Below are 25126 nucleotides of genomic sequence, written 5' to 3' on the forward strand. Positions count from 1 at the left end.
TGTGTAACCAGTGCTGCGAAGCGCAGCGTGTATTTACAGTCCTTAAAAGTTTGGAATATCTACGATGTTATGCAGGTTGTGGTATTCTTGGATGAGCCACTCAGCTCCAAAAGAGGACCGTGAAGGCCATGATCAGGCAGGCGGCGCCCACCCAAGGGGACTTGCGCTCTCCGATCCTCGCCAGCTTCCAGAAGGTTCCCAGGAATCTGCAATCAGGGAAGATTGATTATGATCGGAGTTGGGCTTGGGATGTCCACGAGGACGAGAAGGACCCACCCGGTCTTGTTGCGGTCTATGATGCTGGGAAACAGGGAGCGGAGATAAGCACAGGTGCAGATCAGCAGCAGGATGACCGAGAGCAGGCTTTGAAAGTTGAACAGGGCACTCTGCGGAGGTGGAAGGGAACCAGTTAAGTCTCAGAATCAGATTAAAATATTAAATTAATTCAAACCATGATTTTTCGAATCGGAATCCGTGCTTCGCAATGACAACAAACAGTGAACCAAACCAGTGACGTGCCAGCTGCTCTGCAAAAGCGAACTGGTTCCAAAATCCATTTGGGCACTGAAAACTGGTTCGATAGGTTTTTCATAAGCCTTTGGAAAACCAGCATTAGAAATTCTAAAAATATAAAGCGAAAATAAATGAAAGAATGTACAAGCAGTTACCAGTTAGCAGAGTTAGATATTTCCTAAGCTGTTGGAAGTTCAGTTGGACTTTGAGGCATAGAGGGAACGACCCTAAACGGTTTCCCATGAATCTTTCCAAATCCAAAAACGGAATATAACAGTTGAAAAACATAACTTTTGTAGGATCTCTTTTATATTATAAATAGTTATTGAATTTAAAGGTGCAGCCTAAAATGTTGGCTATCAATTAAAGTTTAATTTTCAGAGATGAAAACAAACTCATAAACGTATCCCACATCTAAACCGGAATTAATTACTCAACTTATGGAATCCAAAAGGCCAGTTTTGGTGTTCCCTTACCGAAAGCCATTGGACTTACGGAAAAATTCAACATAAAAATGGACTACAATTTTGACCCCCTTTGAAAAGGAAAATTTTAATGCAGATTATTCAAGAATTCCAACACAAACTGGTAGAGGTTTCCCACTTTCAGATCGGGATGAAAATACCCAAGTTATGAAATCTGGAAGTGTGGTTTTGGGTTCTGGAAGCCATGGAGAATACGGAAAAGTGCGATACCTCTGCTTTAAGATCTTGATTAAATTACCCATGTTTTGAAATCTGGAAGTGTAGTTTTGGGGACCTGTTCTGAAAGACATGGGAAACACGGCAAAGTCCACCATAAAAATGTCCTAAAATTTTGACCCTCTTTGAAAAGGAACATTTTAATGTATACTGTTCAAGAATTCCAACCCGAACTCTTAGAGGTATTCTAATTAAAAATCGGGATCCGATAACTAACGTTATCGAATCTGGAAATTAAGTTACGGGTTCATTGGAAATACTTAAAAATCGGACATGTAAATGGGCTAGACTTTTGAAACTCGTGTAAAAGACGATACTTAAAGTAGATTATGAGAGAATTGAACCACAAACTGATAGAAGTATCCCACGTCTACATCGGGATCCAATTACTCAAGTTATGAAATGTAGAAGGTGAGTTTTGGGTTTCCATTCCATTTCCAGCTATTGGAAATATGGAAAAATCGGACATGAAAATGGGCTAAATTCTTGACCCCCGATTAAAAGACAAATTTTAATGTACATTACTAGAGAATTGAGCCACAAACTCGTAGAGGTATCCCATGACTACATCGGGATCCAATAGCCAAAGTTATGTGATCAAGAAGGACAGTTTTTGGGTTTACTTTCTGAAAGCCAATGGAATTATGGAAAATTCGAACATGAAAACGGGTTAAAATTTTGACACTCGTATAAAAGACAAATTTTGATGTAGAATATTAGGGAAATCACCCACAAACTCATAGAGGTATCCCACGTCTACATCGGGATACAGTTACTCAAGTTATGAAGTCTAAAGGGTCAGTTATGGGTTCCCATTCTGAAATACTTAAAAATCGTACATGAAAATGGGCTACAATTTTAAGCCTCGGATAAGAGACAAATTTTAAATTAGAATATTAAAGAACTAAACCATAAACTCATGGAGGTATCGCACGTCTGAATCGGCAACCAATTACTCAAGTTGTGGAATCTAGAAGGCCAGTTTTGGGTTTGCATTTCAAGAGCTACTAGAATTACGATAAAAATTCAATTCAAAAGGGTTACAATGTTGACCGTAGCTAAAACAAAAGATTTAAATCCAGATTTTACGAGAATTTAACCACAAACGCATAGAGGTATTCCACTTTAAAATCGGACTCCAATAAAAGAAGGTATAGATGTGCATTTTGTGTAATTCAACAACCTCGTAGCTGGTGAATCGTAGAAACCTAGATTTCAACATTTTTTATGAAAATGTCGCAGTAACTCTTTAATATCAATGGAATCATGCTTCTAATTTTCAGTGGAGTTCCCTTTATTTGAAAACATGTGCCAGTGTAAGCGAGCTGTTAGGTCAGGTAAGTAATCGATGGCTGTAGGAAAGTAATCGATGTTGGCACATTTACGAAACCATCGATAGTATCGAATAAACATCGGTTTTGCGGCCAGCACTAGCAATTTGTCTGCAACTTCTAATTCACTGGGAATTTTTTTTGTGTTTGTTGTTACATATAATCCGTTCAATTTCGAGCGTTCTTTTGGCAAATCAGTGTCTGCTCCCGATCGGTGAGATTTCGGCCCAGCTTGGGCGAGCGTAATTGAAACGTTGAGTTTGCCTCGCTTCGCCTGTGCTTTCGGGTTTTCCGTGCCTCTTTTTTGGTCCGTTTTCGTTTCGTTTTCGTTTTCCACTTGGAATCGCGAGGGGATGATGAAAAGGGGGAGGAGAGGAGACTCCCGACCGAGTGCATCCCCCGTGCGTGTGTGTTGGTGCTTCCAATGCAATTGTAGCTGAGCGCGCTCATAAAAATCAAAAGTATATTTAGATATACACATGTATATATAATAATCGGATACGTTTTCTCATTGCCCCACTGTGTGCGGCAGTGTGTGTGAGTGTATTCAAATCAGCAGTTGTGTCTGTGTGAGCCGAGCGCGTTGCGTTTTGTTTTTGAGTGCGAGCGAGGCAGCAGTCGGCGAAACAGAGAGAGAGGAACAGGAACTGCAACAAAATCACTAAGGACAGCAATAACAACATTCAGCAGCAGTTGCAGCAGCGATGACTTCCAGTCGCTGCATTGGCAAAGCGGTAAGTTCTCGCCTGGAAAGTTAAGCTACATAGCTAAGACAAAAGTTCCGCGATTCCTTGCATGTGTATTTATGTAAGTACACACAAACGCAACGTTGACGTTGGCGCTTACAGAGCTGTTAGATCTTAACAGCACAGTAAGGGCCGTCCGCCTAGGTTCAGCTCGAAGTTAACCGGGAGTGTGTGGAGTGCAAGTGATACGACGTGCGTGTTTAAAAAGTGTAAAAAACGTGGATATCTGTAAGAGGAGCTGAAGCGAGCGAGGTGAGTTGCATTTCTATTACATTCCTTCCACGCTTTCCATGACACATTCTCATTCTCACCCACGAACGTACGCCCGCCAACACCAAAACACCACGCACATGCGCACAGCTAGCCCACCAACACCAAGGCGGCCCTCTTTATTTTGTTTTTAGTCTTGCCCTCTGCTTCCATTCCACTTCGCCTTCTGTATTCATCGGCTGCATTTATTGCCAAATTCGGTTATCGCTGCGTGTGCTTCGACTTGTAAAACGGTAAACTTTCTGCATTTTGTATCTCAAGCTGCTACTTGTTCTACATAGCTGTTGATGAATGGGACGATGGAGCATTTACGCAATTGTTTTGTGATTTTCTCGTGTACATTGTAAGATTCTCTTTGTGGCTCGCCATCTCGCTCGTTCTCTCTCGCTGCCCGGTGTCCCGGTCACTCGCACGTACGCACACACACAGCTTACGCACACCGCGACAGAGGCCGCCATTGCTCCGCTGCGCAGCTTTTACAGTGTTGCATTCTGCCGCGCAGTGTTGTTGCTGCCGTGGAAGCTTTTTCGCCCCTTGTTTTGTGCCCCTCGTTCGCTCGTTCAGATGTTTTTGCCATTCCGCTATCGCCCGTTCGCTAAGCGATATTCAGAAACTATCGATGTCTGGGTTTCCTATCCGATTATCGTCAGCGCACTTATATCTTTTCCTGACCACACCACAAGAAAATAACGTTTGCTGAGATTGAGTCTATTTAACCATGAGATCTAAAAACACCATTCAACTTTTCTTTTTCTAAATTCTGGGTAATTCGCATCGTAATGGATGCCTAAAACTAATCCTTACATCTTTAAAAAAAAGTGTAGTTCAACGTACATATTTAAAACCGCAGACACAACTTACATCTTGACATAAAATTAGAACATCCAATAGATTGATTAATAAATTATTAGACCAATAAAATTATATTCAACAGAGATTTCATGGATTTGTGTTTCTAAAAAATTAAGTTTTTGCGTTGCAAGAGTGTGTTACTAGTAATCATCAACAGTTTCGAAAAGTGCATATATAAGGGACGGAATTGCCATAAGAGGCCATCGCATATTAAGATTAAAACAATGTTACAAAGAGTGGTATTTTCAAATACACAAATCGATGTTTTTAAGATTTCAGATTGAACTAAATCAAATTTTATAGCGAACGAAGTACTCACAAGGTTCAAATTGATTTTCATTGAATAATGGTTTTATAAACCTTAACCATAGCCAATGTTCGAATAGTGGGGTATTTAGTAAACTTTTTTCAATTTCAATGCCTTTAAGTAGGCAACACATTTTGAATGCTACAGTTGCAGCTTTATTTAGGGTCCGGCAATGTTCTTACCCTTATTTTATAAGGGTACTTTAAAAATCCCGATTTTTGGGGGTTTGGGGCCTTGTTGTTTTGGGCGCAGCTGTTGCGCTATTACCGCTGCCTTTCGTAATCCCTGCACAGATGCTACCCGTACCGCGCCGGAGCACTCCCGCTCTGCTCTTCGCTCGGCGATCGAATCGGATCGTATCGTTCGCGTGCCGTTTCGTTTCGTTTTCGCGGTCTGGGACTGGGGAATGGGGAATGGGGACTGGGGATTGGGGCTTCCAAGCACAAGCACTTGACTCGCTCCGCTATTGCGCTTTTTGCTCATTTTGACTTTGTCAAGCGACGTGTGCGGAACTGAACTGAACGGCGGTCGGCGGTTCGGCGAGTTCGCTCTGTACTTTCGTTTCTTGTGGTGTTGTTTGTGCCGTGCCCCGAGATCCCGAGTTCCCGAGTTCCGAGTCAATATCAAATCAAAATAAAAATTCGTGTTTTTTTGCTGCCCCGCTTTCTGCTGTTATTTGCGATTTGCGATTTGCGTACGAAGAAATTAGCGATCTACCAAAAGCTGCTCTGTGATTTTTGTTCTGTTTGTTTGTGGTTTAACAATAACAAGTCGCGTGATTTTGTTGTCGCCAGAAGTCGAATCGAGCTTCGAGTTTTCCCCGAAGAGAGCATCAGGCGGGCGCGCACTGCCCTCTGCGCAGCAGGACTGCTTGCAATCCGGGGCGATGGCCAAGGATCCGGATTTGGCCATGGATCCCATGTGTACGTATAGCGCAGGCCCGCAGTGGCTCTGGCCCTCCGTCTCAACCACGTTGCACTCCGGCTCCGCCTCCATTTGTGCTGACCTGGTGGTCTGGGCACCTCCTCGGCGTAAACGCTTGACCAGCGGTTATTTTTTGGCTTACTAACACGGTTATGGGGCACCGAAAGACTGTGGAGCACCAGCGCCCGTGCCCCCAGGTCTATAGCCGCCGCTGGTGATGATCTCTGCCCACTCTCTCTCTTGGGACCTGGGATCACACAGCATTGCCATTTACGTCGTTTGTTTATGCGGCGCTTTTCTCCCCGTCGTCCGCGTCAGCACAGCAGCTTCGGCATCCCATCATCCCATCATCTCGTCATCCCCAGCGCGACCTGAACCGATCAGAAACACAAAACACTTTGTTTTCATTTTCAAATGCCCCAACGAATATTCTGCCTGCTATTTTGGTACTTTGTGAATTTGCTTTCCGCCTTGCGGCGCATTGTTGTTGCGCCTGCTGGTTTTCTAGCGATTTGCCGTACAATGTACACACATACGTGCAACACGTCGCCTTCATTTTCTATAATTTGTTTTCTTCTTCACTTTTATTGGGGAAACCGGAAAAATAGCCGAGGAAGCGCTGTGGGCGGGGGTTGGCCAGTGTTTCACTTGGTACCCGTGTCACCTGACCGCTTGTTTCGCAGCCACCCCATCCTCACCCCTTTCGCCCAAGGCCGCGAGGTCCGTCGTTATTTATAAGTCCGTTTGTTTGGACCCAGCGGTTGGCACTTCGCAGATCGGCACTGCCACGTCTTGAGCTGTCAAGGGAGTCGTTTTCCGGCCCTCAGCTTCGAATTCCGGGTGAAATTCCTCCTCCAGATTTCCAGCAATACGGGATAGGGAACACGGGTAGGGGTGGAGCGAAAGCTTGGGTGCTTAAAGCTTAATCCCTTTGAGCCCTGCGCAGCACATGTCATTGAAACCGAAAGTCGGGGGCTTATCTGTCGGTGCCTTCGGCAACGAAAAGTAGACCCTACGCACCAGGGTGCCTCAGTTCCCATAGCAAAAACGTCGTCGAACTCAATTTTTTACAAAACGACGGGGGTTCAATACATGCTAGGGCCTTTAGTTGTCTGTGTGCTTACTTTTCTCTCATTGAATCAAAAAGTTTGCTTCTTAACCACAGCCTGCGACACCCTACTAGAGTACTACCGAGGCGAGGTGGTCACGAGTGTCACTGGAGCGGTTCGCGAAACGCAATTAGAGCCCTAAGTCAGGTGGTCTGATCGGTGTTTGGGGGTGCGCCCACGGTAACCCCTTCGCAATCAAGGCGAATACCTAGCTAAGGGCAATACTTCCTATGCAGTGCTTCCGGTGCAGTGCTCACTGGACCCAAACTTCAAAGAAAGCATCCCCGACGAGCAATGAATGACAATGAGTGCCAAACTTTTTGTTGTAATAAAAAATATTTACCCAGTCAGCACATTCTGCAACCAGACTGATTGGTTTGAGGACTCAGAGAGATGCTGAGAGTACGAAGTATTACCAAATAATAGAAAATCAAATACCAGGAATAGTCCCTTGCTCTTTATAAACAGGGCACTTCTAGGTCTCTTGGAACTACGGAACACACCAGTGTGGCCCGCAGCAAAACAGAAACCACACTGAAGAGCTGTAAAAAAGACCCCATAAAAGGGCTGGAGTGACTCAACGTGACTCACGGCTGGGAACTGAGTAGCAACAGTGATTTCTGTTTGCCAGTGAGGTGGAAAGTTTTGCAGTTGGTCGTTGAGCGGGCCGAACTTAGCATCCGCCCACGCAGCAGCACGGCCGTCGTCATCGTCATCACTCGCACCTCACATGGGCACAAGCCATGCATCGTAAATTCTCACCTGGAGTGGCGATAAGTGCTGTTTCAGGGGAGTTCGCCGCTTGGATATGCGGCAGCGATCCACGGCCTCGGTGCAGTGATAAGTGCGGTGATAAGGCGTCTGTAATCGACGACGAACATTGTCATTATTTGCAGACGGACTCTGCGCCCTCCTCCGTTCAATTTGCACCATCGTTCATCGCTCTGCTCCTTTTTGCACTGTGCCATTATTTCAGCCTTATCAGGCCCTGTCCGGCCGGACTTTCAAGCCACAACGATAATTACACTCGCTGCTGTGTAGCCGTGTACCCGTGTTGTTATTGGTGTTATTTTCGGCAATTCCGATAGTGCGACAGCACAGCTGGGAGATTATCAGCCAGTCGGTGGGAGATTGTGCCCCAGGTCCGCATGGTCGCATTGCCCATTATTGCACTGCTGAATTCCCAGCCTGCGCTGGTGAGTCAGCCCATGACGAAGTTGGTCGGAGTGGAGTTTATGCGGCAAGCATGGCGACTCTCCAATGTATCTTAGATGGGGTTTTTAACTGCACAGAACCGATACTTCTTATCACAAACTCGTCTTACCAGACAAAAACAAACATCACTTGATATACGCCGTTTGTGTATCTTGTTGATAACCAAACAGTGCAAGAACTGTTTTGGCAAACCCTGATTACAATCATATTTCATGTGGTATTCTATCAGACTAGTATCTTATAATCATGTCTTTTCATAGTATTCGTTTCGTAAAAATACACTCGAGCCGTTTTGTGTGCACTTGTTTAATTTTGTTTGCGCTCCAAATAATAGATTGAGTAGAATGCAAGCTATTTCTTTTCAGATTAGATGTGTTCGAAAACGTACTTGTATGAATGAGATTAATCTCTATCTCTTCCCCTATCATCTGTTAAGAAGAGAATGGTGTAAGCCAGTCAAGTGTCTATAGGGAATATGCTTGAATCTAAACGAAATTAAATTCGGTGAAACTCTTGGTGTATCTCTCATATATACTGATCTTAATTTCATGATTTTATTTAAAAGAAAGTTCCATCCCAAGATCAAACATACTAGCGAGGTAGTTACTTAGTTATATCGGACAGGTTTCGGCTTATTTCGGCTAAATCCGAGTCAGATCGGAAGGCGGGAACAGGTCTAGCGATTCGGATTGCCAGCGTTGATAAGAGAGTGCAGTGCAGATCGCGGATGCCCGAGCGCTGCACCCAGAGGCGCACGTCCCAAAGGCGTGATCAGTGATCACCTAGCCGCCTATTTGTGTTTGCCTTGCTGCTCTCGACCTTGGACTTGGCTGGCCATATGGACCAGTTTGGGGAGCAGCGCTCGGGTGGGACGTACGGTACTGGCTTCGTGGTAGATCGGATCGATTGCCCCCATAAGCCAATGACGCACATCTAAGCGATCAATCCGCCCAGCCGGAGGAACGGGGTGCATAGAGTGCAGTATGTAGAGCTCAATTGCACCGGGAAGCCTTGTGGACGAACACGTGAGGTACGAGTTAAGTGGTAGGAGACTTATGAGGTGAACTTTGAGCGGCCGCCCGGCAATGTGAATTCCGCCCGGAACCGCAAACAATTTAACGTTTGTGTTTCTGCTGTAACTGCAACAGGCCATATATTCGCGCTTGTCACGGCTAATTCTCAGATACAGTCAAAATTGCATTAAAGTATGCATTTTCCGAAATATGGGAACTATGGGCTCATGTCCAGGGAATCTCAAGCTGCTGGCTGGGTATACAATGATTCCCTGGAACTTTTGGCTTAGAGAGGTGTCCACCCATGGAGGCTCTACTGTAGCTGCGCAGTTCGGCAAGTGATCGACTCACTTCTTTTTTCTGAACGGGACCCCGGTCGTCGGCGTCGTTACGGTTACATTTCATGCTTCTGTTCCAGCTTTAGCTATTACCTACTAGCGACGACGTCGCAGTTCTGCCCTGCCTGCCGACGCTCGGCGTTTTCAGTTTTCAGTGCTCAGTTCTCGATTCTCAGTTCCAGTTCTCAGAAATCGCAATAGTTTTTCAGTGTCTGAGCGTTCAGCGCAGTGGCTGCTTCACCTTCTCGATTTGCTCTGCTCCGGCTCGTCGACGGAAACAGGTTCCACCCCTCGGTCATTCCTGTCCAGGTAATAGTTCCCATTCCCTAGCTACGGTCCTAGAAACAGTACCACTCACTTGTAACTGCCGATCATAAACGCTAACCAAGTCGTCTAGTTCCTTATTGTGGATTGAGTCCCAGCCAGTAATACTAAGCTTACATTCATGGCCAGTGAGGGTTCTGTTGAACTCGTTGTTTTGACCCTCGGTCGTGGTCGTATCGGCGTTGTCACACATTGAACAAGCCATAGCCCAATAGAATCGGTAAGGTGCAAAAAGAACGCGGCTAAAAACATATGATTTCTAAAAATATAACATAAACCATATGGTTTAAAGTTCATTCACGCCAAACATCTTCTAGCATTTTAACACATTTTCTACGTTTTCGGATGATATTTTAGCACCCAGGTATGCATCTAAGATCCAAAGATTTGCAAACATGGGTTGCTCCGTTTTCTGCAACTTGATTTAATCTAATTTTCAATGAAACACATTTTTCTGTTTAAATATTACAAAGCTATTTTTTAAGAACAAACTTATATTATTTTTACGCTTGAAAGTGGTTAATTTGCTTTAGAGCTTCAAGTATTTGCAATGCTACTATTTCGCTGTGTGCTGTGCGATCATGTTGTGCAGTCGTGTTTGGAAGATTTTTGGGAGATAGAGATATGTATGCGCTCAGATCACCACCCTCGGTGTTTTGCCTTCATCCCCATCCCCAAAGACCGCCTGTTTGTGGGGTTTTGTGGTTGGGCTGTGCTTGGGCTGTGCTTTGTTCTCTGGCTGGGCGATAGAGGCGGTAATTTCGGCCCTGTCTTTATTACTTTACTGTAGCAGTGGTAAATTTCCGTCGTTTTAGCTTGAAAGTGGCCATGGGTTCGGCCGTAATGTTTGGCATAGTATAGTAGTTGATAGCCTGGGGCAATAATCAGCAGCGGATCGGAGTGGGGTCCGTATAGAAATACTCAATACGCCGACAGTAGACCCATAAATATTCCACTTGCTAATGGGCACATTTGAATGCCTTTTGTGGTTCGCGTGTGTCGTGCCAGTGCTTCCCTCTGTTGGCTGTTGTTGTTGCATGTAGATCATCAGATCGCAGATACATCCGAAAAGTAACCGGGAATTTGGCCGTCATTCCAGGTAGTCCCGCTATAATCGGCCGCGCTGGCAACCCTGCCGCCATCGAGCTGCGCCGTCGAACTATCGATAACAAACGGCGTGAGGATTAGTCGGTTCGATTGGATTCCGTACCCAGTACCCCGACCGTCAGCTGTTTCCATTGGTTTCGTTTCGTTTGTTTTCGGTGTGTGCTTCGTCTTTTTCGTTTATTCCTTGTGCTAATCCAAAGTTGCGCTCTCCACTCGGCCCTCTCTCGCTTGGAAAAGAGCGTCGCCCACGCAGCACGCACGTTTTGTGTGAGGTTCACTCTCAGTCTCAAACCCAATCTCATTCTCAGTTTCACTTTCATTCGTCTTCGATCGTCAAGTGCAAATAAGTCAAATATTAGCCAGCCACCGACACACACACACATGTGCACATCCATAATTTGTATCTATCCATAATTTTTGCTGTGCTACTTTGTAGGTACATCAGAACAGTTTTCGATATTTGTATCTTTTGGCCTAACCCACCGAGTCCCGAAAAGCACACGAAAAACACGATATCTCTGAGTAATATTGATGGATTCATTCCTATTCCGCACCACGCATAAAAACATGCACCATTCGACAATCGAACCCTGAACAACAGCACATTTATGTTAAAATACTCGACTAATTTCATGTTTCGCCACGCCACAACAACAACAAACAGCAACTACAGCAGCACCAACAGCAGAAGCTGGAACAGCTGATCAGCAGCCCCAAAAGCGCCAGGAAGAAGGAGAGCCAGCAGAAGCAGGAGCCCCATCCTCGCAGAGCAAAGCCCCTAATCAAATTTCAGGCAGCTACAGCAGCTCAATCGACGACGACGACGACGACCACTACGACGAGGAGGATCAAGTAGGAACATTACCCTTGCCCTCGATCACCAAAAGGACACCCAATCTCCTGCCCCCCCTCCGCCCACAACCACCCCGCTCCACATCTTCGCCCTACGCAGACGACTTGTGCACTTGCTGCAACTGTGCGTACTCCAGCGCCTCCTCCTCCTCCGCCTCGTCCACATCCTCATCATCCAACTCGAGTACCACAGCATCTGCATCCGCATCCGCCGTTGCCAAGCAGCTAGCCCGATCCGTGACCGCCACCAGCATCATGGACATGCCGTACAACACCTCGCCGTCTCTACGCGTGCGCACCACCTCGCTGAATCAGCTGAAGAAGACGGCCGATCTGGCCATCGAGAATGAGCTGCACGTTTGCCCGTCGGTGATGTCCGAGGAGCTGCGCAAGCTGCTCCCGCCCACCTCGGAAACGGTGATGACCAAGCCCTTCCCCATCCGCGGCGAGCGCACCATCGCCGACTGCACCACGCCGCATGTGATCGCCATGGTGGGCCTGCCGGCGCGCGGAAAGACCTTCATTTCCAAGAAGCTGGCGCGCTACCTCAACTGGATCGGGATCGCAACGCGTGTATTCAATCTGGGCGAGTACCGGCGGCATGCGACCACCGCCTACAAGTCGCACGAGTTCTTCCGCGCCGACAACGAGGAGGCGATGGCCATCCGCAACAGGTGCGCCAATCAGGCACTCCACGACTCCTGTGAGTGGCTGCTGAGCGGCCAGGGCAGCATCGCTGTTTTCGATGCTACCAACTCGACGCGCGACCGCCGCCAGCTGATCCACGACATTGTGGTGAAGCAGCACGGCTTTCGCCTGTTCTTCGTCGAGTCGATCTGCGACGATCCGCAGATCATCGAGCAGAACATTCTGGAGGTCAAGGTCAGCTCGCCGGACTACCTGAATATGAACACCGAGCTGGTCGTGCGGGACTTCCTGCAGCGCATCGAGCACTACGAGGAACGCTACCAGCCCATCGACGAGGTCACCGAGGCCCACCTCAGCTTCATGAAGGTATACAATGCCGGCAAGAAGGTTGTCGTCTATAACAACGAGGGCCACGTAGAGTCACGCATCGTCTACTACCTGATGAACATTCACATAACGCCGCGCACCATCTACCTGACGCGCCACGGCGAGAGCGAGCACAATCTGAGCGGTCTGATTGGCGGCGACTCGAATCTTAGCGCCCGCGGGCATCAGTATGCGAACGCCCTGTCGACGTTCATTGCCCAGCAGCAGATCGACGGACTGCGTGTGTGGACGTCGTGGATGAAGCGAGCCATCCAGACGGTGGCCGATGTGAAGGCACCGCAGGAGCGCTGGAAGGCCCTCAACGAGATCGACGCCGGCCACTGCGAGGAGATGACGTACGAGCAGATCAAGGAGAAGTTCCCCGAGGAGTTCAAGGCGCGCGACGTGAACAAGTTCGCCTATCGCTACCCCCGCGGCGAGAGCTACGAGGACCTGGTGGCCCGACTGGAGCCGGTCATCATGGAGCTGGAGCGACAGGGCAATGTGCTGGTCGTGTCGCACCAGGCGGTGCTACGCTGCCTTTTTGCCTACTTCCTGGACAAGTCTGCCGACGAGCTGCCCTACCTGTATGTCCCGTTGCACACGGTCATCAAGCTGACGCCGGTGGCCTACGGCTGCAAGGTGGAGCACATCAAGTTGCCCATCGATGCGGTGGACACGCACCGCCCGAAGCCCAAGATCCCCGGCGATGTGAGCGAGCCCGGACTCGACGGACTCAGCGGCGAGCTGGTGGCACCCGATGGCGTCGGCAAGGTGCTCATTGTGGGCGACGATGTGGCGACGGCCACGAACGGCAATGGCGGACGCGTCGATGTCCAGGCGCACCAATGACGGCTTCGCCTGCGCCCCGTGCACCCACATCCACCTTCGAAATCCAAGACAATCTAAGCACGGCTGCTGGAACGGCTACGGCTGCCCCACATGCACTTGACACCACCCCCTTTAAGTCCCTGATCCCACAACCAATTCCCCCCAATCGCATCCCGAAAAGCCCAATGAAGACAGACAAAGATACGGACATGGTAATGCCATGCCTGAGTAACAATGACAACTGCTCCTGCTGCCAGGATGTGGTGGCGCTTCTACTTAATGTGGCATCGGAGGACTGCATATGAAATTGTGATTGATACATTGCGCTGTTTTATTATGTACTTTAATGAACGATTAAATACTTTACAAATGTTTAAGAACATCTGCATTGATACAAAAAAAAAAAACAAAATATATTCAGACTTAAATACCTAGATTTACATACTATATGTACATTACTTAATTGGATGTAATTAGTTACCCTCGCCACCCACGCAAGCGGTGGGCATCTCCTCCTTGTGTTGAGAAACCTGTTCCACTGTAATTCCCAAACCCCGAAATATGTTTTTATCTGCTTCGTTGTCCATTTTTATACCAGTAGTTTTGAGCGAAACTTGCAGCTACACGAGAGGATAAACTCACGGATTCCATTCGAAATCGAAATCACTTGCCCGACACACTTCTAGCCTATGTTTATGTTTGCTCAGTTGTATGTTTGTGTGGAATAAATACTGTAACTACATAAATGCTACCACTCCGAGTCAAAAATAAATACCAATTTACCGAAAACCCATGCAAAAAGCCAATTGTTTCATTATCGTTCGGCGTATAAAGGAATACATAATTCAAACTGCAGTGAACGAAAGTTTTGTGAAGGTACTCACTATTTGGAATTATGTAGCATCTAAGTTATGATTCCAAACAAGTCCAAACTTGGGAGTTCTGTACCGGGCATAAATTGGCACGGCTTTGTAGGATGATTTGCACCGCACTTGAAAGTCCAGTGATACAGTGTGTCCCTTATCGAAATCGGTCCCTACACAATACGACTTTTGGCTTAAGGATGTTTGCATCGCAGTCGATAGTCTGATGCTGCAATAGGCCCTTTTTCTTGTCGAGACAAGTCTTTCGTTTCATACTCATTTTACCTTCGATGGGTTTCAGCTGCCGGGAAGAGAATTGGAATGTGTCCTCGTCCTTGTCCGCTAGGATCACATTATCACAGCGAGCCCACGAGCAATCCCAGAGACAGCGAAGATCCAGGACACCTCCCGACTCGGCAGAATGCCCCGCTTCCGCAACGAGGAGCCGGAGCAGTCGCCCTACAGCGATGGCGACGTGGTCTGGGTCAAGATCCACAACACCGAGATCTGGTGGCCAGGCGAAGTGACCCTGACGCAGGACTTTCGGTTCGTTAACTCCAGCCGCCCGCCGTTCGCAGTTGTGGCGTTCTTCAACGAGAAGACCTTGTAAGTTGCATTCCCCTTTCTCTCTCGTCCCCATTTAAATCCTAATCCTTCTGAAATTGCCAATTTGTGCACAGCGAGCAAGTCAGGTCATCCAAACTGATTTACCCCTTTCAATGCGCTCACAAGGAGGAGTTCATCAAACGCGGCAGCAGTAAGTACACCCTTTTGGGATTCCACATCACACTAGTTTGTGAGAGTGATCTTTCACTTCGGTTCAGACCCTAGCTACTATACTGACAATCCCCTTCCGTTCCATTTACAGAAAAGGCCGATGGAATGCACATGGGCGACAAGTTCAGTGACGATGTGGCGATTGCGGAGTCGCGTTATCGCCGTCACCAGGTCCTCGATGGAACCGGAAGCGGACACGGGAGCGGAACAGGGACCGGGAACGGCAACGGCGGACCCGCCCCCCGGACAGACAGCCTCATCAAGGCCTTCTTTTCGAGCAGCAGCAGCAGCAGCGGCGGCGGCAGCGTGCACAACAGTAGTGCCCGCAGCAGCAGCGGAGTGCCTTCGTCAGCGGGTCGAGTAAGTAGCTCGACATCGCTATCGATTCCATTGCTTATACAGTATCGCATATTCTACCAGCAGGTGCCCACGTTTCGCATCATGGATATCGGAGGCGGCGGCGGCACGGCGGCTCTGCCTCGCGATCGTGCCGTCGAAGACGCCGGATACGAGTGCAACATGTGCACCTTTCGCACCAACAGCATGAGCGTCCTGCTCATCCACCGTCGTGCTCACCTGGAGTCGTCGAGCAGCTTTAGCAGCAACAGCACCACCAGCACTGCCACTAGCACGGCAACAGGCGTACATCCCCCGCGAAAGACGCGGGCTGCACGAAGAGCCCACACCACCAGCAGCACCTCTTTCCACAGGAGCTCTGTGCGCTGTCACTCGCGCCACGTGTCCATCGTGGTGGACGCTCCGCTGACGAACGAGGAGCAGAAGATGGTGAAGAGCATTGCCAAGCAAACGCTGGCCAGCATCGAGAGTGTAGTGCGCCCCGTCGAGGACAGCTCCGCGACCTCGGTCTCGGCATTCGCCTCCCCCTCCACCTCCATCTCAACAAGCACCTCCAACTTGTCTTCGCCGCAGGTGTCCATGGCGGAGACCACTCCGCGACGCAGCAATGCGCATTCCCGGGATCCCCGTAGCCAGCGCACTACCCAACTGCGAGCCACCATGCCCGCCCCCGAGTCGCCGCCGGCCAAGCAACGCCGACTGACCCGTTCTATGAGCCGGCGTCAGCGAGGCGGCGACTCGCCGGAGCTCCTCCTGCCACCACCAGTGCTGACCACGCCTTCGCGTCGTGGCGGAGGCAGACGATGCACGCTGGCCGCCGCCACCACGGCGAGTGACCAAGAAGTGACCCCCACGATAAGGCGGGGCAATCCCCTGCGCAAGACGCTCACCACAACGCCAACGAGCGCCGAAAAGACTCCGCGGAACGCAGCTGGGCGGCGCAAGCGAACGTTCTCCAGGACTAGGGCGCCCATATATGACTCGCATCTCTCTCCGCCGATGCTCCTCTCATCCACACCAGCGGCCAAGCGGGCGGTAGTTGACGAAAGGAAGGAAGAGGACGAATTGGCGGTTCTACCTGATCCCCCTGAGCCTCCTTCCAGCTTATCGCCGGAGCCGGTTTCAGAGGCTGACCTTGTGCAGCCGCCAGAGAATCTCCCGCATCCGCAGAGCAGCATCGACGCCTCCAAGCAGCTGCAGCTTAGCTTGATGGCCGAGTGGGGCGACGACGAGACGGACGAGTCGCTGGAGGAGCCACCGCAGCCGCAGGTTGATGTCGATGGCAGCAAGGTGGTGGAACCTCCGCCAGCCGCAGCAGCAGCATTAGAACAGCAAGCGGAGGAGGAAGAGGAGGAGGAACAAGAGAAGACTGACGGCGTTGCTACCAAGAAGCGCATACGCAATATACCAAAGAAGGATCGGCGCGACGTTGTGGTGCAGGAGTTCCACGTGGACAGCCAGCCAGAGGCCGATGAGCCGGAGGTCGACGAGCCAATTGTTATTCAGGACAGCGACGCCAGCTCCAACGGCAGTGTGGTGTTCGTGGAGGATGAGCCGAGGCAGCGCGGCAGGGGGCTACATGCGCAGTCTAATGGGAATTGCAATGATAGGGCCACATCCTCGTCCAAGGCGGCCAGCAACATCCCGTCTTGCTTTGACTTCGAGGAGGAGGATGATCTGCAGCAGGAGCCGGAATGGCCGGACGGCCAGAATGGCCTAAGCTACAGGCGTCGAACCAACACCAATGCCAATCGCATAATCGATGCCAACGGCAAGGCTCATTGCGAAGAAGATGTTCCTGCAAGGGAAGAGGAGGTCCGCGCGAAAGAGCCTGTGGCTGGGCAGGAGTCCCAGGACAATGCCTCCCACGAGGGTCTCTTCAAGGGCTTCGACGATGTTCAAGAGCCGACAATTGCACCCGTCGAAACTAAGGCGAAGGAAGAGCCCGAATCAGCTGTGGAGCAGGAGCGAGAGCCCGAGCCCTTGGAAGCAGTGGAACCCGAGGAAGCTGTGCCCGAGGAAGGCGCTGAGGGCGATAACATGAGCCTGCCTATCAAGGAGCGTCAAAAGCGCATCTTCAAGTCGCGCAACAAGTCCACTGTCCTGGCAGAAGCTCAGGAGGAAGATCTGCTGCCGGCCTCGCTGATTGCCGCCGATGAGGAGGTTTCCGCCACAAACATTCACAGCCCTCTCCAGGAAACCAACTGCGTCAGCGAACTGCTCTTTAACGGCGCCAAGAGCCAGATGAACAGCGCCCACAACAGCAACACAAACAGCAGCGAGGGTGCAATGGGCAGCATAAGCCGGAGCAGAAAGAAGCGTCGGAACAAAGCCAAGACTGAATCCTCCCGTCGCCCGCCCCAGCGCCCGGAGTCCGACGCTCGGCAGCAGACTCCCTCACCTTCGCCCTTGCCTTCGCCTTTGCCCGCCCACGAGGAGCTGAGCAACAACAGCAGCGGCAGCGGGAGCAGCAGCAGCAGTGGGAGCAGCAACAGCAGCAGCCATAGCAACAGCAACCACATGTCCAGCGTCAGTCCAAGCTCGGACTCGCACGGCATCGGCACGCTGTCCCCGGAGCCGAGCTCCAGCAACAGCTGCTCGATTGCCTCGAACATCGCGGTCATCTCGGCGGAGGAGGCCCGCGAGCTGCAGCGATCCGCCTCGGGCGCCGGCCTGATTCACGGGGCCATTGTGGACGCCACTCAGCCGGTGCAGCGAGGCGGCGTGCTCATCCTGGAGGACATTCGGCTGCCCAATTTGTACGAGCCCTTCGGCAGCCTCCAGTCCTCGGACAGCAACGGAAGTCGGCTGCCCGATGAGGACGACGAGCAGCCACAGGACACGACGGAGCAGCCGGAAAAGAACGAGGACTTAGAGAATCAGGAGGAGGAGGAGAGCCACGACGAAGCGCCAATGCCTGAACATGACGCCGGACTAGTAGGGCATCCGGCAGAAGAGGAACAGCGGGAGCAGGAGGAGAATCGGGAGCAGGAGCAAAAACTGGAGCTGGCTCAGGATCAGAAGTTAGAGCCAAGGCAGGAACCCGAAGCAGACAACGACCTGGCCAACTGGTCTCCTGCCCGGCACTCGCCCGAGGTTGTGCGCTACTTGCCGCAGGCCCGCGAGGTGCTGCTTAAGAAGCGCGAGCAGGAGCTGCTGCGGCAGTACGAGGCCGACCTGGTCAGCGGGCGGAGTGCGGAGAAATGTCGACAGGCACGAGCGCGCTGGATCCGGTCGATGCCGTCGCCCGAAGAAGAGGAGGAGGACACACAGGAGGCAGAAATAGAGGAGGAGATGGAAGCAGAGGTGGACGCAATGGAGCCATCCCCGTCGGCGAGGTCCGAGGAGGATCAACTGCAGCTGAGCGAGGAAAAGAAAGGGATTAGTTCGGATGAGGAACTGCCTTTCGCGACCGCGGAGGAGAAATCGGAGGAGGACGAGGAGCAGCTCCAGCTGGAGGGGCCAATGGATACCACCGAAATGTCCTTGGACGAGCAGCTAGCAGCCGTCGAACTGGTTCTGCCCGCCACGTTGTTCCCGTCATCACGTCGCCCCGCCAGCCACCCGCAGGTCACCCCGCTGCATTCAGCTCCATTCTCCTTCGGCCCGAATAAGCCATCCAGGCATCTCAGCTGCGCCCGGACTCTGAGCGACGCGGACGTGGCCAAGGCCCACCAGCAACTGGTGGATCTGCGCGAGCAGCAGCGCCTCCGCTCCTCTCTGACATCGCCGCCCGCGATCCTTACTCCGCCGGAGACGCTGCTGCAGGCCGGCGGTCAACGAAGACCGAGACGTCGCTCGAGGAACGCTGCCAGTGACCACGTGGAGAGCGTATCCCGCAGCGACGTGGCCGAGGAGTCTTCGTGCGAGACCAAAGATGGGCAGGAAAGTCCCGAGAACGTAAGTGGATTGATTCCATGATGGTATAATTTCACTTATCCTGAATAACACAACACACTAAACTAACAGTATAGAATCCGGAAACTTGTTTATAACACGTTCTTCCATTTGTTTTTCAGCCGCCTCAGCTGTGCGCTGGACGCATCTGCGCGGTGATGACTCGACCGATCCCGGGATACAGCCACACGTTCATGCTCTGCTCGCTGAACAACAACAACTTTACGCCGCTGAACAACGTGGCTCTATATCTGGATAACGAGAAGAACCACCTGGTGCCGGTGCCGCGGGAGGCACTGTTGGAGCCGCCGCGCTTGGCCGACGGTCATCCGCTGTCAGCCGTCTTTGCGGACATTGACTTCCTGGGCGGTGAGGCGGTGGCTCAGGTGGTGGAGCCCTCGGAAACGGAGACTGAGGCAGACCTCGAGCAGGAGGACCAGCTATCGCCGCGGCCTCAGCTGTCGCCGCAAATGCTACTCAGCGAGGCGGATAACGACATGGAGCCAGTGGACACGATGGGCATTATGACGCCACTCAGCCAAGTGGCCGAGGGAAGTGTTTTAGCTCCCGGCAGCTATGTCATCGAGGAGGAGGAGCAGGTGCAGGCCAATGTGCTGCAGCTGAACGTCAATGGGCACCGCCTGGATCTGGATCCCTCTATGCTGTTCAGCATTGCCGAGCAGCCAGACTCGTGCATCGAGGTAAGCGTCACTGAGACAGGATCCGGTGGTTCGAATGTGGCAGGCGGCGGCGGGATTAGAGCAGTGCTGCAGGCGCGTGATATCCTGCAGGCGGCGGAAGCGTACTTGCAGGAGCGCGACCTTCAGCTGGTCACCCTGGACGAAGAAGAAGATGGGCCATCGGCTGGCATGGCTGTGCCCGGCACAGATTTGCTCTCCCAGGCGCTGGCCGGCAGCCAGGTGGTGGACGACGACTCGGACTTCGTGAACGCGGCCAACGCTGGCGTTGGCCTGCTCCACATCGACACCCGCACGGGCGCCAGCCTCCTCCATGTCGGCAACGATGAGCCGGGCAGTGTGGTGTTCATCTCGCACCCGATGCCCCCGCAGTCTGTCCACCTGACGCCGCCAATAACGGCGCGCACCAACGAGACGAACGCGCTGCTCGACCAGACGCCGATCATGTCCACGCTGGAGAACCCGAGCGGTATGCAACTGCGCCGCGTCTCGCCGCTGGTCGAGGGCAACCTGGAGGACAGCCTTGCCGTGATCGGCGTGACGAACGGCAGCGGGGTGCCCACCTCGCTAGAGCTGCCCATCACGGTGACCAATCCGGCCATTGCCTCTCGGATGGGGGCCCCCGTGGCCGACATGCTGCAATTCGCTCCTTTCCAGTAGGCGGAGCACACAGTCCAAGAGCAACTTGCTTCTATTTTCGTACGGTTAAGAAACTTTTGTTAGGATTAGTAGATGCAGCACATGCATTTTATTTTTTTGAGCGGGACAGTCTGTGTGACTCCTTCGTTAGCTAAATTGACATGAAACGGATGACGACAACATTGCGCTAACTGGCAGTGTAGATACTTAGTTGCTTGGTTCACCTAAGATGGATCTTTGAGTCCAACTATCCCAAGCATTGCAAATGTAGGATAGAAAAGGGAATCCCATTTGCACGTAACAGACGTCATACCCTCTGGGTAGATGCGAGTAGTGGCGCCATAAGCCACGGAACGGAACAGAAGGAACAGAGTATAATATATTATAATAGAACAGATCAGAGAGAGAGAGAACCGATGTCCGGCACCAAAGGAAAAACTAACGACACGCGTATGTTGCAGTGAGTATGCGGAACGGCATATAGTACAATATGTAGGGTACACAGGAGCAGGAAGCAGGAGCACGTTTATATTTAATGACCATGAATGACTATACCAATGTGTGTAAGATATGTCAGTCTCTGGGCTAATGATGGTGCCAGGAGGGAGCCCGGAGGAGTAAACGGCAGCAAGTGCGACAAAGATATATTTTTTTTATTGCAACGGATCATATTTAAGCAACCCTCGAGCAAGCGCGAAGACAAAGGTAAACTTTAACTCTTACCAGTGACTTATTTAATTGACAGGTTTTAAAATGTATTAGCATTTTAAAAATTATTTATTACAAAAATGTTTTTTTTTGGTTCAACAAAGGATATCCCCATATTTACCTTTTTTTCTCCAAAGGCATGAGTGCATTTGAAACAAACGAATCTAAAGATAAACTGTTTATTTTGTGGAAATACAACCAAATAGAAATAAAGAAGTGTATCGAAAACTAACAATTTGCTTTCATTGCCAATTGTGCAAATGCAAAATGAATTACACGAGCCTAGTAAAAATCGAAGTAGGTAGTTCGGTTGAGAACATTTTTCAAAAACTGTCGACTCTGAAAATATACTTTGCAAATTTTGTGAATTACAAATAAAATTCGATTTCTCTATTTAGTTTGGTTTCCTTTATTGAGTTTTAACAATTGCATGATGATTTTGCATTACAATTCGCTTAATTATTAATAACAATTGCTTTCCACTTCATAGCACTTGTGTATTTCTCTTGGTTTGAATAAGTTTAATTTGTGTTCTGTTTAGAATAAAATTATTGTAACCGTTTGCACTCAACTTTCAACTAGTCTGGCTTCTATTTCACACGTTCTGCCCCGTATTTGACAAAATTGCTGCTTTCTATAAGAGGGTCTGCACGCTGCGCAGGCACCTCACTCGACTCGAGGGGCTAAACAAATTAGAAAATTAATAGTCAATAAATAATTAAGATTATCGCGTTGCATACGAATTACATAAACAATAATAACTCAGGGTTCTGGCTGGATGGCGACAAAAATACTTTACTACCGCAAGTAAAATTGGCAATTTAACGAATTTTAACGCTTGCAAGTTTGGCCTAAGCAATTGAAATAATATACCTAGGTATTCGAACGTAAAATACTTTAGGTAGTGTGTTATCTTTAAAAAATTTTCGTTTTGCGGGGTGAGGGTAATTTTTGGAAAAATTTTAAAAAAGGGTAAACGTAAGAAACTTTCGGCAAAATTTAGTGAGTGTTTTGTTGCTGTGGTTCTGTTCTGACGTTGCTGCTACATATTTTTGGTTTGGGGCGAGTGTTTAATTGCTGTTGTTCATACTGCATCATCTTCCCTCTGCATAATATTCCTGGCGGTATTCTTTGCTCTGCTCATATCGGTTGTTGTTCTTCCTGTTGTTGTTGGCGATACTTGCTCAAGTTTAATGCGGGCACTGCGTGATCCGTCGTCTACAGTTTGGCGCAGATCTCGTTCGTGAACTCGGAGCACTTGGCACGGCCGCCGAGATCGCCGGTGAGGTACTTGCCCTCCTTGATGGTCTCGAAGGCGGCTCGCTCGATCTTATCGGCGTATGTGTTGAGCTCCATGTGGCGCAGCATCATCACCGCAGACAGCAGCAGGGCAGTGGGATTGGCCAGGTCCTTGCCGGCAATATCGGGGGCGGTTCCGTGCACTGACTCGAAGAGGGCTCCGTTGAGGCCCATGTTGCCTGAGGGCGTCAGGCCGAGGCCGCCGACCAAACCGGCGCACATATCAGACAGAATATCACCGTACAGATTGGGCATGACCTGCAAGGGAATAAGACTCGAGTTAATCCCAGGTTTCACGGCCACAACGTGTTCCACAACACTCACCAGCACGTCGTATTTGCCGGGGTTCTGCACCATGTTCAGGCACACAGTGTCCAGGTACTTCTCCTCGAACTGGATTTCCGGGAACTTCTGGGCCATGTCGCGGACGCAGCGCAGGAAGAGACCGTCAGACATGCGCCTGCGGGACACAAAGAAGAAGGTAAGTTGAGGGGCAGGAAGGGACGAGTGCCCACTTACATAATGTTCGCCTTGTGAACCACGGTAACCTTCTTGCGGTTGTTGTTCTTGGCGTACTGGAAGGCGTACTCGGCCACGCGCTTGGAGGCCTCCTCAGTGATCAGTTTGATGCTCTGGACGACGCCATCGACGATCTCGTGCTCGATGCCAGAGTACTCGCCCTCGGTGTTCTCGCGTATGGTGACCACGTCGACGTCGTCGTACAGCGTCTTGTAGCCCTCGAGACTGCGGCAGGGACGCACGTTGGCGTACAGGTTGAACTCCTTGCGCAGGGCCAGGTTCAGCGAACGGTGACCCTTGCCCACGGGCGTCATCAGGGGACCCTTCAGGCCGATCTTGTTCGTGTTCACCGAGTCGATGGCCGCCTGTGGGATGCCGAACTTTCCGTCGGGGCCCTGTTTTTGTAAGTCAGACAAGTGCAAAAGAAAAGTATGATACATTTACAATTGGAATCGAAAGCTGTGAGGCTAGGTCTTATTCTAATAGAATACCTATTCGATTTGTGCCACATATTGAACTACAAGACAAATCTAGTTGGATGAAAACCAAGCGATTGAGAGTGCTAAATGCTCGCAGGGTGCATTTCAAATTTCCCGCGTTCAAACGCCATAGTTGCCACCTGGCAAAAGGCCGTTCACACCCAAACCGAAGGCGCTCGAATTGCTTGGTTTTGATTCGAACTGGCACCTGGGCAACTAGCATCGGCATCTTCCCGGGATTACGACACTCACCCGAACGGGGGTAACGTCCACGGCCTCCCACTCGATGGGCACGTTGGCGGCGGTGAAAATCTTCTGCACGGCCGCGGAGATCTCGGGTCCAATGCCATCGCCGGGGATGAGGGTGACCTTCTTGGTGCCGGAGGAGTAGGACCGGCTGGCGGCGGGAGTCGCGTTGACCTGGAAATAGGGTAGACAGAAACTGGGTTACACAGATGGCACAAATCCGTAGGGCGCGTGGAGGGGATGGCAGCTGTGTGGGCATTTATAGGGATTACGATTACATAAGTGGCCATGCCAAACAACAATCTCAGCACTTCGGCTCCCCCGCGCCAAACCTCGCCATGTTGAGGTTAGAGTGCATGAATTGTTCCCACGGTGTTGATAAGACCAGGAATCTGGTAATCTCGGTAACTGTTTTTGTCCAGGCGTGGGGGTGGGCCCGGAGGGGTGGCAGCACCCGCCCAACCCCCCATCAGCACACACGCAGCTATCGATAACGGACACGCAACGAGGGAGCGAGAGAGCAAGTGTTATGTAAAGGGAATGCGAATTCTGAGGCTGTTCTCGTTTTCGTCGGCCGGACAGCTGATGTCCTGGCTGGGCGGATGGGGGCTCCTCTTCCCTCCCCACAATCCGATCCCAAGGCCTCTTGCCGATCGTCTCAAGGAACCAACCTGGCTCACCGCTGGCGTCGCGGTCGCCGCCGGAGCATCACGCGCAGCAATCAATCCCAGTTGATTAAGCTGCAAGTGTTTTGCGTAATGTGTTGTTGTCGACGACGGGTTCGGGTTTCGCAGATTGGTTGGTTGGTTGAGTGGTTATCGATGGAGCAGATTGGAGCAGGGTGAGGACCAGGGCGAGAAACAAAATCGCAATGTTAGTGGTAGTTGGCCATTAGGTTTTGGCCAGCACGTAATCAACTGCTGTCCTGCGGAATTTTCGGTCTGGTCGTCGGCGAGAGGGGGAACGCGGCGCGGGAGGGGTCGGGAGCATAGGTCGCTTAACTCTACACGGTTCTTACAATTTTCTGTACGAATCTAGCAGCCATTGCGTTGCTCGGTTTTTGCACTGGTTCCTGGCTAATATTATATAGAAAAAAGTCTGTCTTTTCAGTCTGCGCCTGCCGTAGTCGCCACCTTGCGGAAAACTGGCGAATCTGCCGCCTATCGGTCGATAGGCGGGCGGGGCGCAGGGTTGCCA

General features: G+C 50.6%; 4 protein-coding genes across 10 annotated transcripts; 2 read left to right on the top strand and 2 right to left on the bottom strand.

Annotated features, from left to right (window-relative positions):
- LOC108024145 (protein kish) lies at window positions 1-7204 on the bottom strand. Its single transcript, XM_017093933.2, has 4 exons — window positions 7192-7204; window positions 452-621; window positions 277-386; window positions 1-206 (listed from the first exon to the last, which is right to left on the bottom strand). The coding sequence occupies exons 2-4, from the start codon at window positions 611-613 to the stop codon at window positions 101-103; spliced, it is 378 nt and encodes a 125-aa protein (XP_016949422.2). The 5' UTR covers window positions 614-621; window positions 7192-7204; the 3' UTR covers window positions 1-100.
- Window positions 2639-21779, top strand: LOC108024090 (uncharacterized). 3 transcript variants are annotated; one of them, XM_044093694.2, is made up of 6 exons: window positions 2639-3279; window positions 14612-14916; window positions 14991-15067; window positions 15179-15447; window positions 15508-19344; window positions 19464-21779. In XM_044093694.2, exons 2-6 carry the CDS (start codon window positions 14732-14734, stop codon window positions 20697-20699), a joined length of 5604 nt encoding a protein of 1867 aa, XP_043949629.1. In that variant the 5' UTR covers window positions 2639-3279; window positions 14612-14731; the 3' UTR covers window positions 20700-21779. The 3 variants fall into 3 exon arrangements, with proteins under 3 accessions (XP_043949629.1, XP_016949354.1, XP_043949630.1); XM_017093865.3 differs by having other exon boundaries at window positions 15511-19344; XM_044093695.2 differs by lacking the exon at window positions 2639-3279 and adding an exon at window positions 5560-5643.
- LOC108024143 (6-phosphofructo-2-kinase/fructose-2,6-bisphosphatase 1) lies at window positions 5509-14248 on the top strand. 4 transcript variants are annotated; one of them, XM_017093927.3, is made up of 2 exons: window positions 5509-5643; window positions 11415-14248. In XM_017093927.3, the coding sequence occupies exons 1-2, from the start codon at window positions 5607-5609 to the stop codon at window positions 13466-13468; spliced, it is 2091 nt and encodes a 696-aa protein (XP_016949416.1). In that variant the 5' UTR covers window positions 5509-5606; the 3' UTR covers window positions 13469-14248. The 4 variants fall into 4 exon arrangements, with proteins under 4 accessions (XP_016949416.1, XP_016949417.1, XP_016949418.1 ...); XM_017093928.3 differs by lacking the exon at window positions 5509-5643 and adding an exon at window positions 9450-9628; XM_017093929.3 differs by lacking the exon at window positions 5509-5643 and adding an exon at window positions 10815-10905.
- Window positions 21772-25112, bottom strand: LOC108024144 (probable isocitrate dehydrogenase [NAD] subunit alpha, mitochondrial). Of its 2 annotated transcripts, XM_017093931.3 has the most exons (6): window positions 24948-25081; window positions 24601-24669; window positions 23936-24103; window positions 23205-23599; window positions 23010-23145; window positions 21772-22943 (listed from the first exon to the last, which is right to left on the bottom strand). In XM_017093931.3, exons 1-6 carry the CDS (start codon window positions 24972-24974, stop codon window positions 22605-22607), a joined length of 1134 nt encoding a protein of 377 aa, XP_016949420.1. In that variant the 5' UTR covers window positions 24975-25081; the 3' UTR covers window positions 21772-22604. The 2 variants fall into 2 exon arrangements, with proteins under 2 accessions (XP_016949420.1, XP_016949421.1); XM_017093932.3 differs by lacking the exon at window positions 24601-24669 and having other exon boundaries at window positions 24948-25112.
- Between the last annotated feature and the right edge of the window lie 14 nt (window positions 25113-25126).

This window comes from Drosophila biarmipes, chromosome X, assembly GCF_025231255.1.
Source record: "Drosophila biarmipes strain raj3 chromosome X, RU_DBia_V1.1, whole genome shotgun sequence".
Classification (NCBI taxonomy): domain Eukaryota; kingdom Metazoa; phylum Arthropoda; class Insecta; order Diptera; family Drosophilidae; genus Drosophila; species Drosophila biarmipes.

Excerpts from the sequence above, each read along its gene's own strand:
- LOC108024144 (XM_017093931.3), bottom strand. The coding sequence starts at position 24,974 with ATGGCTGCTAGATTCGTACAGAAAATT. Across the intron at positions 24,670-24,947 it reads CTAGATTCGTACAGAAAATT|CTTAATCAACTGGGATTGAT; the intron begins GTAAGAACCGTG and ends AAACACTTGCAG. Across the intron at positions 22,944-23,009 it reads CCGGCAAATACGACGTGCTG|GTCATGCCCAATCTGTACGG; the intron begins GTGAGTGTTGTG and ends ATTCCCTTGCAG.
- LOC108024090 (XM_044093694.2), top strand. The coding sequence starts at position 14,732 with ATGCCCCGCTTCCGCAACGAGGAGCCGGAGCAGTCGCCCTACAGCGAT. Across the intron at positions 14,917-14,990 it reads TTCTTCAACGAGAAGACCTT|CGAGCAAGTCAGGTCATCCA; the intron begins GTAAGTTGCATT and ends ATTTGTGCACAG. Across the intron at positions 15,068-15,178 it reads GTTCATCAAACGCGGCAGCA|AAAAGGCCGATGGAATGCAC; the intron begins GTAAGTACACCC and ends TTCCATTTACAG.
- LOC108024143 (XM_017093927.3), top strand. The coding sequence starts at position 5,607 with ATGGCCAAGGATCCGGATTTGGCCATGGATCCCATGT. Across the intron at positions 5,644-11,414 it reads TTTGGCCATGGATCCCATGT|CAACTACAGCAGCACCAACA; the intron begins GTACGTATAGCG and ends AACAACAAACAG.
- LOC108024145 (XM_017093933.2), bottom strand. The coding sequence starts at position 613 with ATGCTGGTTTTCCAAAGGCTTATGAAAAACCTATCGAACCAGTTTTCA. Across the intron at positions 387-451 it reads TTCCGATTCGAAAAATCATG|AGTGCCCTGTTCAACTTTCA; the intron begins GTTTGAATTAAT and ends CCACCTCCGCAG. Across the intron at positions 207-276 it reads ATAGACCGCAACAAGACCGG|ATTCCTGGGAACCTTCTGGA; the intron begins GTGGGTCCTTCT and ends CCCTGATTGCAG.